At 37.2% G+C, this 20,128-nt stretch overlaps 1 protein-coding gene across 1 annotated transcript in view; it reads left to right on the top strand.

Annotated features, from left to right (window-relative positions):
- Window positions 1–5,041: 5,041 nt before the first annotated feature.
- The window catches only part of TTC29 (tetratricopeptide repeat domain 29), a gene marked incomplete at its 3' end in the record, with an annotated part of 70,625 nt that continues 55,538 nt past the window's right edge, over window positions 5,042–20,128 (top strand). The window contains exons 1-5 of the mRNA XM_011973262.1: window positions 5,042–5,212; window positions 5,848–5,894; window positions 8,190–8,289; window positions 10,900–10,997; window positions 13,115–13,198. Of these exons, the coding sequence (XP_011828652.1) occupies window positions 10,906–10,997; window positions 13,115–13,198 (176 nt within the window). The remainder of the gene's footprint in view (window positions 5,213–5,847; window positions 5,895–8,189; window positions 8,290–10,899; window positions 10,998–13,114; window positions 13,199–20,128) is intronic.

Genomic DNA, 20,128 nt, shown 5'->3' on the forward strand with positions numbered 1-20,128 from the left:
TATGAGTCTAGTCTTAGAACATGGTGAGGGACCACTACTCTCTACACTCCACTGTGGTAACTCAGGTCAGGCCTCTGTTTACCAGATTTAGGAGACTTTATTTTCCCCTTTTCTCATACAAATCAAATTCTAAGTAGATTACCCATTATTTGATTTCTAACAATGTCATAACCAATTAATCATAATCGTAGATCTCTGTAGATCAGGTCATACTAATTAACACTATGGCACGGCTGTATGTTTATGGTAAATACACCAAATATCCCATGAGATTTGATAATCTAGCCTTTCTTTCCTGGAAACATTGTCTCTCTCTTGAAGTCATGGTGCCCGTTTCAGTTTAACATCTCCCACTAGCGCTATTAAACAAGGGAAACATGATGATAATGAACTTACAAAGTCTCTGGCTTTGTAGATCTCAAATCCTTGAGGAATGGAAAATTTCAACATGGTCTTAAGGGAACATAGTTAGGAGGTAAGACATAATGATGTATGCTAGCATTCCTGTTTCTGAAAGACTTAAAATTAAACTTTTATCTTTTTTTGCAACACAGCTTACTTTAGAGTTGGGAAGGTTTGCATTACCCAAAGCAGAAAAGTGTCAAATACACTTAGTCACCCAAAATAACACATGGAATTTAGAATCTCTGGAAAATGCACTCATTTGACAAATTTATTTTTTCTAATATTGTATTCCAACCTTTTTGTTGAAGAATCCTCAAAAATCTATTCTGAAAGAAAACAATGTTCTTAGAGTTTTACTGATATAAACCAGCAAATTCATCTCTCTCTCTGTCTCTCTCTTTCTCTCTCTCTCTGTCTCTGTGTGTGTGTGTGTGTGTGTTTGCGCGCATGTGTGCGTTTACAAGAGCCTCCTCAGATTTGGATATTTAAAATAGTGTCCCCTAGGACATGATGGAATTCACTTCTAATTACAGATCTGGATAGGTTGGGTAAATAAAAATGTATTGTATTTTTTCTTCAAGAGAACCACCTTAGGCAAAGAAGTAGCAGTATCTTCAAGCAAGGAAAGAACAGTTATATCAGTCAAGAACGGGGAATTTTCTGAGCAAAGATGCCTCAGTGGAAAATGCTTAATAGGTGCTTTGCCCTTTAGGCTACTAAGTCTTCTCTGAATATGCCTAGATAGCACAATTTCCTTTGTTAAAAATTTAACCACTAGGTTCCCCATTTGACCCCCTCATCCCTGTGCAGGCTTTCTTTGGATAAGATATAATAGCTGGATCACCAGTGAGGCAATCTTGGGAATGGAATCCATGTGTAGTGAAGCTAAAAACAGAAGGAACTAGGAATCTGACACCATGGAGTGTCATTCCTATTCTGTAGTTTGCTTGTTTGTTTGTAACTCACAGCTGAACCTAATGCTAATTAATAGAATAACCAAATACAATATGGTATATAACATAGAAATTTCAACATTAACAAAAGAAACACTTTTCCTGGAAGAAAAGATAATTTAACAAAAAAAGACAACTTTGAGGTACTGTTCCACCATTAAAAAAATGAGATCCTGTCATTTGCAACAACATGGATGGAATTGGAGGTCATTAGGTTAAGTGAAATAAGCCAGGCACCGAAAGATAAACTTCACATGTTCTCACTTATTTGTGGGCACTCAAAATTCAAACAATTGAACTCATGGAGATAGAGAGTAGAAGAATGGTTACCAGAGGCTGGGAAAGGTAGTGAGGGGGTAGGGGTGGAAGTGGGGATGGTTAAGAGGTACAAAAATATAGTTAGAAAGAATAAATGAGATCTAGTATTTTATAGCACAACAGAGTGACTGCAATCAATCATAATTTAATTCTACATTTAAAAATAAGAGTATCAGTTGGATTGTCTGTAACACAAAGCATAAATGCTTGAGGTGATGGGTACTCCATTTACTCTGATGTGATTATTACACATTTTATGTCTATATCAAAATAATTCATGTATTCCATAAATATATACACCCACTATGTGCCCACAGACATTAAAAATAAAAAGACAACTTTAAAAAACAAATTAATATATTGGAAGATAATTGCAAACCATTTCATTCATAAAAGAAGAGTCTATAAAGAAGGAGCAATCAGAAAGCAAGAACGCTCAAAGACTAAGAATGTGACTCCTCCTATGTACAAAAAAATCAATTGAAGACTAAAAAGCAATATTGTCAAAAACTTACAGACTTTAGAATATAAAGGCAAAAAGAATAAAAATCTTTTAAAAAAGATCAAGGATAAAAATGACAAATCTAGGGATCTGCATTCACTAAACAGAATCTTAAAGAAATAATAGAACAAGTTTCAGACAAGGGAATTATAATTTAAAAAATTGAAGACAATTATCTAAATCTAAAGAAGGATGTGAGTACCCAGCTGAAGAGTTCTACCATAAAATTCGAGAATAAAATAGATAAAGAAAGTAACCTAAAAATGCCTGTGTTGAGGGGAAAAACCAGGTCTACGACCATCATTATGACCATTAATTGGTATCTAGTCTTTCAGACACAGGTGAAATCACAGATACCTGCTTTCTTAAAGTTGAGCATGGCTATTTCAGTTGTGGCCAACGAAATGCGAAACTGATGGGTATCCTTTTGGAGGAAGCCTTTAAAGCTAACGTGCAGTCTACTCTCATGATCTCTCTGCTACAGACCAGCCATCCTCCAGGCTGGCAAAGGTTCTCTCATATTGATTCTCCTGTAACATAGCATGGAGCAGAGCCCAAGGCTGACTTGTGATGGTGACATACTGTAATCAATAAACAAACGTTGTTGTTTTAGGCCACACAGATTTGTGGTTGTCACTGCATATGGATCTTACTATTACATCACATACAAAGGAAGGAAAATAAAATTGACCCTAGACTTCTCATCTCGAACACTGGATACTAGAAAACAGTGAAATAATACCTTCTAAATTCAGAGGGAAATGATTGTTAATTTAGAATGTGCAACCCTACCAAAAGATCGTAGGCAAAATAAGGATATTGTCAGACATGAAAGAACTTCAAAATTTTATCTCATATGTTCTTTCCTAAGATGTTACTTGGGGACGTGTTTAGTAAAACAAGAAGAATTCAGAATAATTTTACTGTAGAAATTGATGATCGAGATAACAAAACCACTTTGAGAACAATTATGGGGAGTAGTTAAGATGGTTTGGCTTGCACTAGAAAATTATCACTTGCTTCTTTAGGGAGCTGACCTAATCTAAAATCATTTCTCCAGAGAAAGATTGGAAGAAGAAACTTTAGAGGTTGTTATGTCAGTAATAGTATTCAAATTATCAATTGCATCACCTGACCTTCTCCCTAGAATTCTAGGTGGGGAAGATTGAGGAAGCAATGAGAAGAATTACATAAGGAAGAATCTGTTTGAAAAACCACTCTATTCTGTCATTCATTCAGTTAATTCAAAAAACAGTTTAGAGCACATACTGTATACTAATCCTTGTACTATTCCAGGGAATTCAGAAAACAATAAGACAAAGTCTGTGCTTTCAAGGTACTCAAAATCTTTCAGGCAAGTTTGGTTCCCATAAGCCAAACACCATGCAAAGTTATACTGATAAAATAAAGGTAGGTCTAAGAGAAAGGAGGCGAGAGGAGGAGAAATTAATTCTGTGAAAGGTAGGGGTATTCTGGAATCCTCAAAGCTTTCAGAAAGGCCTGAGTCTCTAGATAAAGTTGCACTTGAATCTGGCATCCTTTGTTTGCCGTCAGTTTCCTTTTACGCTTAAGCCCATTTGAGTTTCCTGTCACTTGCGAACAAAGTTCTCTAACTGAAGGAATTCTATGCTAAACAGAAGGAGAAAGAGAATTAGTCAAAGAACTAATAGTGAAAAAACAGCAAGTAGGAGAAATAAGTCCAAAGAAGCAGGAAGGATCTACCTAGAAAGCCAACTAAGACAGCCTCCTGTGAGAAAGGAAGGTGAATGGAATTCACAAACCTCTAAGTCAGAAAAAGCAGCAAGGACTGGAAAAGAATTCACACAGGTCACAGTGGAGTGTGTTAAGGTGATGCTGAAATTGGAAAATAAACTCATGAGAATAGAATGAGAGTCTTACTGGTGTGGGGGATGGGTGGAGCCCAGTTACAGATTGTTATAGTCATCACTGAATGTATAATGTAAACTTACTTGGAAATAATTTATTAACTTGTGACAGCAAATCAGATGTTAGAATGAAAGTGTGGTTATGGTAGATATGCTTGTACTCCAGATAGAATCGATTTATGGTTAGTAGAATGATTCGTGTGAGCAATATTGCTGACTCATTCTCCTACAATGCGTGACAGGAGACAAGGAACAAAAGCCTAACTTTCCAGCACTTTTGTATTTTAGAAGTAACAAGTGGCAAGCCTCACTTTCTTGCCCCATATATATGAGGGAATGAGCAAGAAGGTTCACTTCCTTGCACTCATTCTGAGAGGAGAGATGGCATGATGGGCCCAGATTAACAGGATGATATTTATTTAGTGTAAATACAAAACCCTGAGTTTCAGGTAAAAATGCAAAACGAATAAGGACAGATGCAGGGAGATTCTCTTAAAGAGACCTTGAGTATTTAGCGAACCACAATTCAAAATTGAATTGTCTGTGGGGCCAGGACAGGAGGCATTTGTGGTGGGTTCTGACTGCAAGAGAGGCTGAGGAAGAGGAGAATGAATGACTTAGCTAGATGGATAAATTGGCTTCAGGTCACGGGGTCATGGATGCCTGGCTCAGCGTTTTCCTATCAATCCTGTGGACAAAACGGCAATGAAGAAAAACATTGAGAATGCAAGGCCACGAAAGAAATGAAAGTGGCAAATTCGAGCCCCTTGGGTTATGTGAAAATGCCTAAAAGCGAGCTAACTTCTGAAAGCAACCCTGCTTGAAAAGCCTCCGCTGTCTGGGGGCCCCGCCCGGCCATCAGTAAGCTCCGCCTCTCGCCAGACTCCGCCCCCAAGCCCGAAGAGTCTGGGAGCTGCCCCAATCCCAAGGCCCGGTTTAGCCTAACCCCACCCCCGGTCGTCCCGCCTCGCCTCTCTTGTTTCCCTGGAGATGCTTTCGGCGTCCCCTCTCTCCACGCCGGCGCAGCCAGGCCTCGGAATCACTTACAGAGGAGGGGGCGGCGCCGACGCCCAGCACCTGCCGCCGGTGGGGGACTCACTTCAGTGGAAGGGAAAACTGGAGTTGTTTCCCTGGGCGAGTGCACCGAGGTTCGTGACGGCAGGGGCGAAGCTGGGACAGGACCTCCTCAGTTCCTTGGAGAGGCGGGCTGTTCTTCAGGCAGCCCCTTCCCTGACCCCCTACAGCCCTTCCTCCATCAGTCTTTCTCAAGCTTCCTGAGTCCAGGCCCTCGCCACGTACCTCAAGAAACTAATTGAAAGAGAAGTAGGGAAAGGCGCCAGTTCCTCTTATTCCCCAGTTCACCTGACCCTCTGAGGGAAGTGAACAACTATGCATAGGATAAGTCCTTTAGTCCTGTTGAGAACTAGGTGGGAACAGAAAAGGAACTGAGATGCTCTCGGTTTTTGGCAAAGATAACTCTATCTTGTAAATTTGAGAGAGCAAATGGTAATCCCTAATGTCACATTTGTATTGAAATACATCAATACATATACATATTTCAGATGTTTTGGCATTTCACTGATTTAGTGATTAGTTTCTCCTATAGGATCTATACTTGGGGGTTTTCTTTAAAAGTTCATCTAAACTTAGATGGTAGGAACTTAGTATTTGTTATAAGAGTGAATCTTATTCCATGACTTGGGGCGGGGAGAGGAGCTACACTACTGACTGATTTTAAACTTATTTTCTTCTTTGCTATTATTCTTTGCTTCCTGATTTTCAGGCTGAAGTCTATAAGCCTGGAGAGACCATCAGCAGTAATCTGCAAATGTAAGTCAAGTGAAATATGGATTGCCTTCAGACTCTTTTCCTGCTTGATTTTGTGATTTAGCCATCAATGTCAGTTGGTAGGAAATGTGTTTTCTATTTATTTTACATAACAACCTATCTAATTACCCACGAGAGAGTGCCAGAAGTGTCAAAAAATTATGATACCAGGAATAAACATTATTAGTGACTCTTCATAAATTTATTTATTTTTTACTTAGGGAGCATAGTGATGTTTCTTCTGTAGTTTTTGTTAAACTTTCGTAGTAAAAGAGCTTGTGATAATAGGAAAAGTTTTAATTCTTATGAATGATTTTTAGTAAAATCATATTTGTTTTGAACTTGTGATGATGTACAATAAACTCGCTTACTGTGCTTTACTGGCTTTATTTCTCTCATCTCAGTTTTTACTCCAAAGTGACTGAACCCTGGAGACACTGGTCAGCCTCAGACATAGTCATTCTCCAAGTAGCCTCCGTGTACACAGTAGTAGGCCTCCCTCCTTTGTGTTTCCTGATAAAGGCATCTCTGGGGATAGAGGGAAGGAGGGTTACTCTTTGAAGAATTTTACTTGGGGGTCAAAAATTTAAACTCACACCATGGGACACATTCAACCTGACCTAGCACTCTCAAACCTTTCATCCTGTATTTCTCCATTCTCATTTGTCTTTGCATGTGGGGGCCAAACTTAGAGATTGTAACTGTGATACAAGAGCCAACCAGCAGATCAAAGGGTGCACCAAATCTCTTCTGAATACCAACAGTGGAATGGCTTCAGGCGGCCTTTTGATCTTTGTCTCAGCACCTGATGGTGCCACACTGCAGCACTGCCCACTTGCTGGCACTGGGGAGGTGCCTCTGGGTCCTCCTAAGAAGCTGATTCAGCCTGAGCTCCTGGGGCTAAGCTCATTCTGATGCCAGCCAAAGAGGTATCTTTCATTCTTCTTCTTTCTTACTCACCTGAACCTGAGCAATTTCCTTTCCTGCAGTCACACCTATCTTGTGTGTTTTCCCCTGAGATGTTGATCTAGGAGAACCCTAAGGAGGTGCCATAACTGATGGCGATGTGCTCCATTTATGCTACAGGCCTGGGTCAGTCACCTCATAGCACTAGTCCCATTCTTCATTGTGGAGTCTAGGCTGGAGCTCACATGGAAACTGAGAATGCTGTCTGACCAACACCAGGAAAATGATGCAACTCATATTAACAAAGACCAAAAGGCTTTCTTTACAGGCATTTAATTTAATGTAAGTACCACAAACCCTGCTTGAACTTATAAGGCATAAAAGATGGCAATTACTTAGATAAGAAAGTAATTTGTTACAGGACCCCTTTAAATATTTGGTGCATTCAAAATATTAACTGTGTCATAAAATTCAGATCACACATTATCTGTTTTGTAAAACAAAATACCTTATGTGGCCATGTATTGATTCTGAGAAACAAAATTCCCTTTCCCGGTAGGCATTGGCAAGGCAGGATGTGGGGTTCAGAAACAAGGAGAAAGCCTGTTCAACTTCCACCCTCACTCTAAGCTTCAACTTTCCAACATAGTTTGATTGAGCGATATTTTTTCCAACATGCTTTTTTTTTCCCACTTTATCATTCAGCTCTGATAACTTTTTTCCACTTTATCATTCAGCTCTGACCACCCCCCATTCAGAGTTTGTGCCTTGAGGCTTGCCAGCAGGGCTTGCAGTACTTACATTAAACTAAATTTAAGAGTAAAGGTGCTCCTGCTGCTAATGTTCTTAGATCAGAGGAGAGCAAAATGAAGGAACTGGCAGCTGAAACTTTAATGGTAGGAAACGTTGACTCAGAGTTTGAAAAAAAAAAAAAAGCGCAGTTGATCTGTATGACAAAGAAGACATACCCCTCTCCATGTATGTCATTTGCATTTGGTTTCTATTCGATCTCAAGTAAACATCAAAAAGGATAAATTTTATATAACATGCTGGTATGCCAACTTTGGTGAGGAGTTATACTCACCTGGATGAGCTATGTTGACTGGATCAGCACCTCTGGGGCCTGCTCTCTTTTATCTGTCTACAAATAGCTGAATATTCTTAGTATTCAAGGAAATTGCAAGCGCTGTTCCTCATTTTGAACCTCCTTAGTGAACTCTTCAAAGATGCCTGCAATTATGAAGAGATTACCCTGGCCCCAGTGCCCACTGCATAATGCTTTGGCAAGTTAAGTGGGGCTTTTAGAAAAGAGTCTAAAATTTGTAGATGATGGAATGCCCCCAAATAAAGCAAACTTAGTTGTTTTCCTCTCTCCCTTTTGAAATTTACTAGGGCTACACTGGTCTGGGTTAAGAACTTAGATCATTCAGATGTTCACTGTAACATTGGAAGACTCTGAACTCTGTGGAACAGTCTTCATAGCTCCTCTGAAGTATGCTCTTGGGAGGCCCGTTTGGGGAGCTTTGGTGTCCCTTCAAACCTCACATGAGTCATATCTTCTTACCATATGCTCTGTATGATGTCGCCATTTAGTAAATTCTTGTTATTCCAGTAACTCAACTATTTAATGTAGCATCTAATCAGAAAAATAGATTTTTAAAATTAAAAAAAAATTGTCATTATGTTATGAAGTTATGAAGGGTAATAGAGTATGTTTCTAATGTTTAGTCTGTAGGAGAGGACTAACATTTGCTGTTTAGATTGTGCACTTTAAATCTACAACTGCATAAAAATAAGTGGGCATTTTGTTTCATAGATCGTATCACGCCTTGATAAGCTGGTAGTACTGGGATTCTATTATATTTAAAATAAACCACTGATCTCCATTAGAATTCTCTTTAATTATGTAAAAAATGATTTTTAGGCCAGGGTAATAATCTTTTTCAGTAACACGAAGCTGTCTGTTTACACTGAATTTCAGAAGATTTTCTCTCGTCTTAGTGCTTCTCCACACCCACCTCCACCATGGCTTTGTAGCACTAGAGGAATATTGGGTCTCAGCCATCCACAGGTGGTTCTATTTCAGGTTTGACTACATCTCTCCTCTACTCCTACCTAAGACACCACCCTCTCTCCCCTGTATTTCACAGGAGATTTTGAGCTAGCCTCTCTGCTGTCTACCCTTTCCCCTACTACAGTCTAACCTGAAAGAAAAAGTCAGAGTGATCCTTTCAGGATGAAAGTCAGAGCGTATCAATTCTATGCCCTGTATCCTCCAGTGGATTCTTACCTCAATGAGAATAAAAGCCAGTTTTTACAGTAACCCTCAAGACATTGCACTGTTAGGACACCCAACAAAATTCTCTGTAATGTCTTTGAGCTTGTCTCCTGTTTTTATTCATCCCTTTGCCATTGGTGAGCATTTGGGTAGTTTCTAGTTCCCTGCTTTGTTTTCCAGTAGAGAATCTTATCAACATCTGAGGTTCTATGTATTTTTCTTATTTGTGTATTGTCTTTCTCCATATTTACCCCCATACTGCAAAGTCTGCGAGATCAGATACTTTTGTCTTTTTCTTCACTGCTGTATCTTTGGCACCTGGAACAGTGTCTGGCACCAAAAAGGAGCTCACTAAATATCTGCTGAATATATTCAAGGCCCGGATTTTATTGTGATTTTCCCTGGGTCACACAGGTAGTAATGCTGAAGATAAGCTGTTTAAAACCTAAAACAAGTCTTTCAGTTGCTTGTTGAAGCTAAGAGTACAGGTCAAACCTGGTGGATATAGAGGGGGTGGGATCAGGAGCCCCTGGCCTTTTGGATGCCTCTCTATTTAACAGAAGCATGGGTTCTTTTGCATCTGAGAGCCCTTGCACCATGTAACAGTTTTTCTATTCTAAGTTCACAGACATCATGTCCCTATGTCCCTTTGAAGTAAGATTTAGATAACTTGATTTTATAGACTTGCCTTGCTAATTGCTCACCACTGTGGCACAGTGCATTTTCCAAAAAGGGCTGCAACAGCATCTCCCATGCCATATTCTTTTCTTACAATGAAACTTTGACACTCCCCTATCAATAGGTGGTTCTGTGTTCATTTGCCTTGAATCTGGGTGAACTTGTTATTACAGCAGAAGTGGATGCTATGTGACTTCCAAGGGTAGACCCTAAAAGAGGATAAAGCTTCTGCCTGCCTATTCTCTAAAATACTTGCCTTTGGAGCCTGGAGCTGCTACATAAGAAGTCTTAGGTTGCCATGATGTGAAGAAGCCTATGCCACATGAGGAGACTACATGTATGAGTTCTAGCAGATAGCCCCAGTTGAGTCCCAGCTAAGAGTTAGCATCAACCACTAGAAAAGTGAGTGAAGACACTTCAAGGTGATTCCTGTCCCCTATCATTGGGTTACCACAGCTTCTGAGTTTTCTCTGCAGAGGCTCCTGTCATCATGGAGGAGAAAAAGTCCATGCCTATCATACCCTGTCCTTATTCCTGACCCATGTAAGGTGTGAGATAAAGTTGTTTTAAACAACTTTTTAAAAACAGTACATTTTGAGTGATTCATTATATTGTTATGGCTGTGTGCTTTCTCAGGGCAGCTGTCTCCTTGTTGAGAATTGTTCTTATCATCTATCACATCTAAGGGAAAGCCTTTATTTGCGAGCGATAAGGCTTTTAGAAAACAGCAAGTATGAGCAATTTTCAATTATTGATAATAACAGGAAAGCAACACATAAACATTGGAAATCCGTAGCTATCCTAAAAATCTTTATTCTTTAATTGCAATCATGTCCCTTACAAAACTCTTACCAAATATGCCAACTGAACCATCAATGCTTTTATCATATTTTCTTCTTATCTGCTTTGTGGTGAAGATACAGACAAATAATAAATTGGCCAAAAAGCAGACAATGGAGGAAAATAATGAGAGAAGCAACCTACAGAATCCACTCACTGAGCATCATTCCTGAATAACACAGCTATAGCACTACATGTAGACATTCTCAACTAAGATGACAGACTGTGAATCTCTAATAATGTCTTAAAGGATCCTTCGAAAGATTTATTCTTTAAAATACAATTTCTACTTATTTCTTTTTGTAGTCCGAAATGACCACCCTGCCCCCACTGCCCATGACACGCCCGAAGCTTACAGCCTTAGCCAGACAGAAGCTGCCTTGCTCCTCCAGAAAAATTCCAAGGTACATGCCCCTGGTTTTTACTTATTTTCCTACAGAATGAATTTTCTGTAGTAAGAAATGTCAATAATGTATCTCAGAAAATAAAATCATTTCAAGAGAGGAGAAACATACCTTGTTATATTGAGAATATTGAAATCTGTTGTTTCAAAAGGATTTATGAACCACATTCAAATACTGCAAATTATTTATTTATTAATCTAGTTATTTCATCATTTTATTTCCTATTGCAATTATATCATGGTTCCCATAGAGTTTTGGAGGTAAGTTTCCTGTTTTAAATGTGTGTGGAGAACAGAAAGCAGAAGCTTTGGGAATGAAAAGTGTAAAGCTTTTTTCTTTTTAAGGCAGAGTCTTACTCTGTCACCTAGGCTGGAGTGCAGTGGTGTGATCTCAGCTCACTGCAACCTCTGCCTCCTGGGTTCAAGCGATTATCGTACCTCAACCTCCTGAGTAGCTGGGACCACAGGCATGCATCACTATGCCCAGCTAATTTTTTGTATTTTTAGTAGAGACAGGTTTTGCCATGTTGGCCAGGCTGGTCTGGAACTCCTGGCCTCAAATGATTCACCCACCTTGGCCTCCCAAAATGCTGAGATTGTAGGGATGAGCCACCATGCCCGGACTGAAAGGTGTAATGCTTTTAATCTATAAGGTCCCAAGGGCTGACTTATGTTTAGGAAGAAGGAGGGTAGAGCCTTACTTGTAGGGTAGATTGGAGGGCATGAATCAGCTCCTGAGATGATGCTGGGGCCTGAAAATGCATCATCAAACTGCTGCTGCCCATGAGTGACTGCTGAGCTACTCAAAGTGTCACTGAGGAAATGCAGGACAGAGAAACTGATACATTTTGTCATAATTATGAATATTAACTGATTGTGCTATTTTGAAATTGCCATTTATAATTCTATTGACTTTTTGTAATACACATATTATTTACCAATATAAATAGTTTGCATACATAGGTTTATTTTCTTTATATGCCTACTTTTCCATTCCTGCAAGGTATAATGATCAAAGTATTAGGAGTCTTCTTTGTTCTCATGCCTCACTTTTAGTATTTCTTCTAGGAAAAACCAAAGCCCCCAGACCAAAATAAATACATTCAGCTAAACTAACATAAAAATTCTTTTAAAATAGTAAATCAAAATTTTCTTTTCCTATAGCAGATAAATCTTTCAATGAATGTGTAATTCATGTGTGTATACTATAATATATATACATATTTTTTGTTTTACTTTTGAATAATGTAAAATATTTATGAAGTCGGAAAAAGCTTATTCTTTCTGCCTTTTAAAGGATTTAATTTATATTTTGTTTTCAAGGTGAGCAAAAGCATAGCCAAATCTCATATCCGTAGGATAGGATGAGTTTTAAAGAAAACTTTTTCTTGTATTCATTTCATTGAAGAAAAAGATTTTTATCATACCCCCTAAAGGCAAAGTTTGTATCAGCATTCTTTAATAGCTTCTGAATAAAACACTGATATTTGTTTAGTTCCATATCATCATAGTTATGAGAAGTTGATAGCATGCTGATTTTTAAAGGTGCAAATGGGTGTGAAGAATGAATGCACTACAAGTATAATATATTTTCAATAAGGGCTTCTTAAAATCATATCACACCTTGAACCTTTAGTAATTTGAGTTTTATGTGTGATTTAAAAAACTGTTCAAAGAGCATTTCAGGACAAAATTCAGTAATGTTTGGAACAAATTCATGTTATATATTTGAATCAAACAGGTGTTCTGGGCTCTGGATTCTGTGCCAAACAGTATATAACTTCAGCAGTTGGAAAGTTACACCACGAAAAAATGTGAGCAAAATAGAAGATCTTATAAGCTTTGAGGAGAAGACTCTTAAGTAGAAAGTGAATTATTTCAAGGTGTTGGTGTTTTATTTGTTTACATACTGGGTTTAATATTCTTCGTTATCATTTTCCATTCAGGAAAGATAAAATTTTGAAATGATCAGCCAATGACCTAACTCTATAGCTATTGCATTTATTATATATGGTATTATACCCTGAACATTTCTATTCTCCTAGTGGCATTTTACATGTTTGGTAGCTTTTCAACTTGATAAGGTGGTGCTTTATTATTTCTTTCTATTTCATTTAGGTCTCAATTGATCAAAGAAAAAGATGACATAGATCATTATCTAGAGGTGAATTTCAAAGGATTGTCAAAAGAGGAGGTTGCTGCGTAAGTACAACCTTTAGAGGTACTTTAATATAAAGTTTGTTTCTTTTGTCTTGATTCTTTATTGAAATTTCAATTTTCCTGTGTAATATACTTTTTCATTGGAACATGGCATTTAAAAATTAAAGCTCATATTAAATAGTGATAAGTCATGTCTATTGATCTCACACATATCAAAGTCTTTAATTTTATGGCTCTCAAAATTCCCATATTTACCAAGATATTATACTATCACATTTGCAATATTTAGTTAAGTCTGTGCTATTAATTGCTTGTTAACCTTCGTTTTAAGATGTGTTGTCTCCGTGGGAAAGAAAAAAGCTTTAAGAAAAAGATTTGTATATCTTTTCTCCTGGTGATTAAAGAAAAAGAAACACCTTACTAATGTACTAATATGTCTCCTTTTCCACCCAAGCGCTCACAAAGAGAGCAAATGGATCATAGTTTATTGGTTAATTTTTAAATAATTCTAAATTGTCTAGATTTATTTTTTTTAGATGAACAATGCAAACTTTGACATTTTATCACCAGTTGGAGTCTAATTTATAGGATGAATAAAAGCAGTACAAAAATCAATGTAAGTTAGTGAGAAATGAATAGAAACCTAGAATAATAGCTAAACAGGTTTAATATTTCTTACCTATACTTAGTGGCTCTGTTATCAGATCTTTTCATGTAAGTATTGAAAAATGGAAATCTTATAAATCTACACTTATCTTATGGAATTCATTAATTGTTTCAATTAAAATATTTTATGCAACAAATGTTCTTAAAAGATTCTCTCTATTAATATTGTCTCATGCTATGGGATTCTACTGAAAGAGTGTTGCTAATGATATTTTGGTGTGGGTTTCATATATTCTGAAGTTCTACGTCTCTTGGTGTTTTCCATTTTATCAGATATTATCTTTGTCAATTTGCATATAACATGGAAAAAAGTCATTTATTCTGTCAATGACTACTTTATAGAATGACAAAATTTTACAGTAGTTGTAATCACTCACTTCTGCAGAGCTCTATAGACTACCATGTATATGGTATGTGGGATTTTTGGTTAAATGCTATTCTGATGATTAATTCTTTAACTTTCCGTGATAACCTGTTACATAAAATTAAAGGTCACTATTGTATGACAGTACAACTACTTCTTAAAAGAAAAATATATGTATGCCATATTTGGATTCTGATTTAAATATTATATCCAAATAGTTTTAATTGCCTTAAGAATTGGAATTAAATTAAAAGCTAAACATGCTACACGTAATTTCAACAAACTAGAAGTCCATATACTAAAAATCTACTGACATTTAAGCTTTCAGTGCAGGCTGAAGAAAAATTTTATCTAAGACAATGCAAAATAGGCTATAGTGATGAGAATTCTCTTAATATTATTTTTCCACTAAAGGTACTGCCAAATTGATTTCAAACTCATCATTAAACTATTTGCAGCAGTAACACTGGGTAATTCTCAGTTCTTACTACAGTATTCTCCTTAAAGTTTCCTTCACTTCAGTGCTTTCTTAGACCAAAGCTCTTTCTGTAAGATAGTGGATGCAAATCATTAGTATGGAGATAGCTTGTACACAGGTCATTATTGTGCTTTTGATTGATGTACATTCTAGACCTTGCCCTAGACAGACTAATTGAATAGCATAAAAAGGAGAAAATTGATGAATTATTTCAGCATCTCCCAGCAATGCCCAGCAGGTGCCGTGAAGAATTACGTGTAGTCTGTTAGCCAAGGAATTACTGCATAAAACTCTTTATAGCCATTCAACCCTTAAAAGATAAATTGATCAACAAACATTTATTAAGTACTCACTTTATATCTAATAGTAGGTTTTTCGCAGTGGGAGAGACAATGATATTTTATTGTAAAATACTTGGCCGCATCCTGGAACCTTAACATCTACTTGAGACAATAAGACCTATGAGCAGGAGACAAATATGAAATGATTAAGTGCCAACTGTACTGTGAGGTGCAGCCTAGAGGTCAAGAAACAATCAGAGAAGACTAAGACAATAGGATAGAACTTCTCAAGGAAGATAGATTTTGAGTTTGGCTCCCTGTCTGGTAGCATTATAAAATTATCTAACTAGAAAGTCATAGATCTTCAGTATATGAAAATGTAATGGGTAGAAATGGAAGAATCAAATCAAGCAAAAACAATGTCTAAGATATATCCTCAAATCCCTCTCTCTACTGCCTTATTCATGTCTTTAAGATGGTGATCAATATATTTGTGTATACTCATTAATACAAATTATGTACACTGGCTTTGATATCCCATAGTACACATATGCTCTGTGTCTAGTTTCAAAATAACCCCTCATCATGTACCTCAAAATATACCAACCTACTTATGTATAAACTCACACGCTCTGACTTTCCTCCCAATGCGATGGGTGGAGAGTTCCTACTGTCATCTATGTATGGTCCCTCTGCTGTGCTTCCTCTTATCCCCTCTTACCTGCTCCCAAGACTTCCTCCTGCAGTTAAATTTGTTTTTCTCCTACACCATCAATTTCTCCATTTTCATTGGATCAGTCTCACTGGTATTCATTTCTACTCAAACATTTTTCTTGACATTATCCCCTTCCAGGTTCTACCCCATTTTTCTCTACCCAAGACAGCAAACAGAAGTGCTGTCTTAATATTTTCACGTTTCATTTTTGCCTCAGTTGACTCTAAATAGGTTTCCAGCCCCCATACTTACTGAAATGCCTCTTTAAGGTCACCCATGACCTCTAGTTTTATCACATCTAATAGTTATGTTTCTGTTCCCAGCTTCGTTGATGTCTTCACAGCATTTGACCGAGTTGAACGCTCTCATCTTCTTGAACATTGTGTGCTTGTGACTTTCGGGATGCCATTTTCTATGGTTTTCCTCCACACTGGAACACTTCAGTCTTCTTTGCAGGCTGGTTTTCTCTTTCCAAACTCTCAGTGGTGAGGTGTCCAGAGGCTGGGTCCTAGGTGCACTTCAGTCATACTCTCAACCTGGACCCAGTCTTACAGCTTTAAACATTAGCAATAACCCGATGGCTACTTAATTTATAAATCCAGCACTGACCTCTCTACCAAGCTGAAAGTTTTTAGATCCAATTGCCTCCTTGATGTGTCTACTTGGATATATCACAGACATTCCGAGGTTAATATAACCCAAAACTGGACTCTTGCTTCACCCCTACTCCTCTCCTATCCGCAATATTCTTCCCACAGCCTTTCCTCAATTCAGCAAATATCATCAAGGCAGCCTTGAGTTTTACCTTGCTTACTGCTACTCCCCTCTAATCCATCAGTATGCCCGATCAGATACAACTCCAAAATATATCCCATGTTCATCTCCTGGTCTTCACTGCAGAGCTGCCATCATGTCTGCTAAGATCACTTAAATGGTCATATAACTGCTCTACCCACACCCACTCTCACTCCACCACACTCCTCCTGCTAGAGTGGTCTCTTGAAAACATTAGATCATGACATCCCCCTGCTTAAAATCTGCCAGTAGCTTCCCATTCTTTACCTGGCCTGAAGCTGTGCATGGTCTGGACTTTACTGAGCTCTCTGACCTCTCTCTTTCTCCCCACCAGTCTCTACTCCCAAAGTGGCCTTATTGCTGACACTTCTTATGCAGGTGTCAACTTGAATGTGACCTCCACAGTGAGCCGTTCCTTGACCTCCTAATAAAATGTAAATGAGTAAGGAAGCAGGGTAAGCTAACATATAGTTGTCACTGGAATGGCCAAACCCAAGTGATGGGGGTGTATTTTACTTTGGAATGGATAGAATTGTTCAAAGGCAAAGGGCTTCTGGGTTTTGTATCATCTACCTTCACAGAAGAAATTTCAGTATGCTTCATTACTTTCTAAGTGACTAGATTATTGTTGTGCCTTATAGGTTCATTTAAAACAATCAAATCCATTGTATTCACATTCCATATTTGATAATGATGATTTGACTTTAAACTACAAAGTCAAATTTGACTTAGCAGTGAACTTCAAATGGTTCATTTCTACTATCTAACTGATCTTTAGCAAGTACAGACAGTCATGTCAGAAGAGTTTCTGTGCGTCGGGTTTTTAATTCTGTATAATATTATCAGAATGCATTATTGTTTTCAAAAAGAACTTAAAATATCACTTATTATCATATCATAATTACTTTGAGTAGCTAAGTAATAAAAGAGTCATTTATAGATTCAAATAAACATTTCTAGAGGGCACTTTACAGATTTAGCTATGTATATGAGGAAACAAAATCATCTGGGGACAGAGTATGTTAATCTGCTCAATATTATTTTCTGCTTCAGATATCAAGTTCTATTATATGGAAGAATATATTTGGTTCAAAATTGTGTGCATCTCTAAGATATTACTTTCTTTCCAAATATCTTATTTTTAGTATCATCAGTGGGTGTTTATTGAACATCACTTTGTCAGCAAGCTCAGTGGCAGTTAGGACTGTTTGTTACTATATTCAGTGAGTTTGGGCTGTAAAGAAACAAAGAACAATTTACTTTCATATCTTTTAAAGCCTTTTTCTCCTGCCTCATTTTGAATTGTATTATACTTACTCAAAGTAAATTAGTGTTTTGCCAGTCTACATTTTTTTTTTACAGACTAGGTTTTTATCTTGAATTTCAAAATTTTCATCCAAAGGTACTTTTATGAACTACAAATATACTTTTTATATGCAAATCTAGCTTCTGGATTTGCACAATGCCTTGGCATTCTGAACATACGGAGCAAGATGAAGCCCATGTATTTAAGATACAATATTTCATAATTCTTTATTGGAAGTTAGATCCTTTCAAGTGTGCTCTTCCTCTGCTTAATTCATTTTTGTTTACTTTTGAAATTTTTTATGAAATCATTTTGGTTTCTCTTAAAACAGTTTGCTGTTTGGTAAAGTAATAAATTAAATTATCTATGGAGGTTTGCAAATTAACTTCCTGAAGAAACCAGTTGCCAAGCAAATGTTTACATGACTAATCTCCAGATGAGACAGAGATAGGTGGGCAAGAGAAGGAAGAACCCGTTTCTTGCTAGGAAAGAAGATTTTGGTGTTCCAAAATGAAGAGAAAATTTCTTTCTCATGAATATTTTTTAAAAATAAGTGATTACAGAGAATGCAGATGGAAAGAGAGAAGAAATTGTCACTCCTTTTTGAAAAAATTCTGGCATTGTCTTCTAGATCAGATCTCTAGCGTGTGAAACCAGGAATGAAAAGACCGTTTTGCCATGATTTAAAAGAAAAGAAAGAGAAGGAAGGGAAGAAGAAGAAAAAACAGAAAGAAGAAGGGGGAAAAGACTGATATCAATAAAGTTTAAAATTGGGGAATTTTAAAAATGTAGTTGGAAGGAGATTTTTGAAAAACAAAACAAGACAGAATAAAACAACAATGTTCACTAGGTGCAAAAAAATGGTCTCAAATTTTCACCAAAACCAAATATAGAGATAAAAGAAAAGATTTCAAATGTCAACAGAACATAGAAATGCCAATTTTTTACGCATTTATATCTTTGTGTCCCTTAGGAGTTTGCTTTAAAATATTATTTTCACATATGGTATTTAAGTTTACCAGCTCTAATAGACGTTTTTAAAAAATATCTCTAAGAGGAAACCATGGGAGTCATGACTTGCAGCTCTGGCTATTAGAGGAGCTGATTCCTTCCGCAGTTGAAAACTTGGCTTTGTTATGTAATACCTGTATTGTCTTAAGGAGGTTACCTGCTTTCTCTCATCTTTGCTTTCCACAACTATTTGGAGAGCATATTCTTAGAGGAATTAAATGAGATTCTCTATGTGAAACACATGTAGATGACGCTCAATTGAGACTATTATTAATTATCATTGCTCATTTTTCTTTGGCTTTTAAGCATTTATTAATAGTATAAATAGGCTAAATATTTTGCATTAACTTTATGTGTTGATGTATGTAGTGATATTAATTTATCATTTCTCTTTAAATACCTTTTGTTGTACTAAGTATCATTTTCATCATGTCCTAAAGGCAGAGTTTTAAATAAGATATATTTCAAACTTATAATACTAATCAATGAGAGGACTTTTTATTTTTATAGAGACAGGGACTCACTTTGTTGCCCAGATTGAACTTGAACTCCTGGCTTCACGCAGTCCTCTCACCTCAGCCTCCCAAAGTGCTGGCATGAGAGCTGGGAGCCATCGTGCCCAGCCAGTTTTTAAAGAAAATTTCAAGTTGCAATAAAAACTTTTCAGAAATGTACGGATAAACTCGCAGTTTTAGAAATACACACAATATAGCTGGAGGATGTGGTTTTTCCTACAATAGCCCATAAACCTGCAAGAGCAAAATGTACTTCTCTATTTAAAAACCATTTGGGAAATTCCTTTTTCAGTGTGATAGGACAAAGTGATAAATAAAAAAAGATAAAAGGAGACAAGCATACAGGTACCACAGAGGATGAATCAGCCAGAACTGTCAGTCAGTGGGATAAACAATGATCCAGCCACATCACTCTCAATGTATGGGGCAAGATGGTTTTATTATGTTGTGTTTTGTCTTTGATAGTGTGTTCTTTCTGTATTAAGAAAACAGGGAAGATTAAAAACTATTTAGACCCTTTTCAAGCCTCCATGATGGCCAAAAAACAATCCTTAAAATTACTGAGGTTACTGCAACTATGGAAAAATCATCTCCCTGGCCTATATCCGTATCCTGTTCTGTTTTCTATGTTGGAAATTGGAGATGTGGTAATAACCAGTGTCACCATCTCACTGTTTAAAGCAAAACCAAGTTATGGATTCACAGAAGCTCTTTTGCTTCACCAGGGTTTCCACAGATATTACCAGACCAGGCACTTTTCTGGGAAGCATAATCAGGTGATGGCCACCTCCAGATTAGAAGGGAACAGCATTATCATTCTCTTTTGTTTTTATTCTTTTCA

Source organism: Mandrillus leucophaeus, unplaced genomic scaffold (assembly GCF_000951045.1).
Source record: "Mandrillus leucophaeus isolate KB7577 unplaced genomic scaffold, Mleu.le_1.0 Scaffold136, whole genome shotgun sequence".
Lineage (NCBI taxonomy): Eukaryota > Metazoa > Chordata > Mammalia > Primates > Cercopithecidae > Mandrillus > Mandrillus leucophaeus.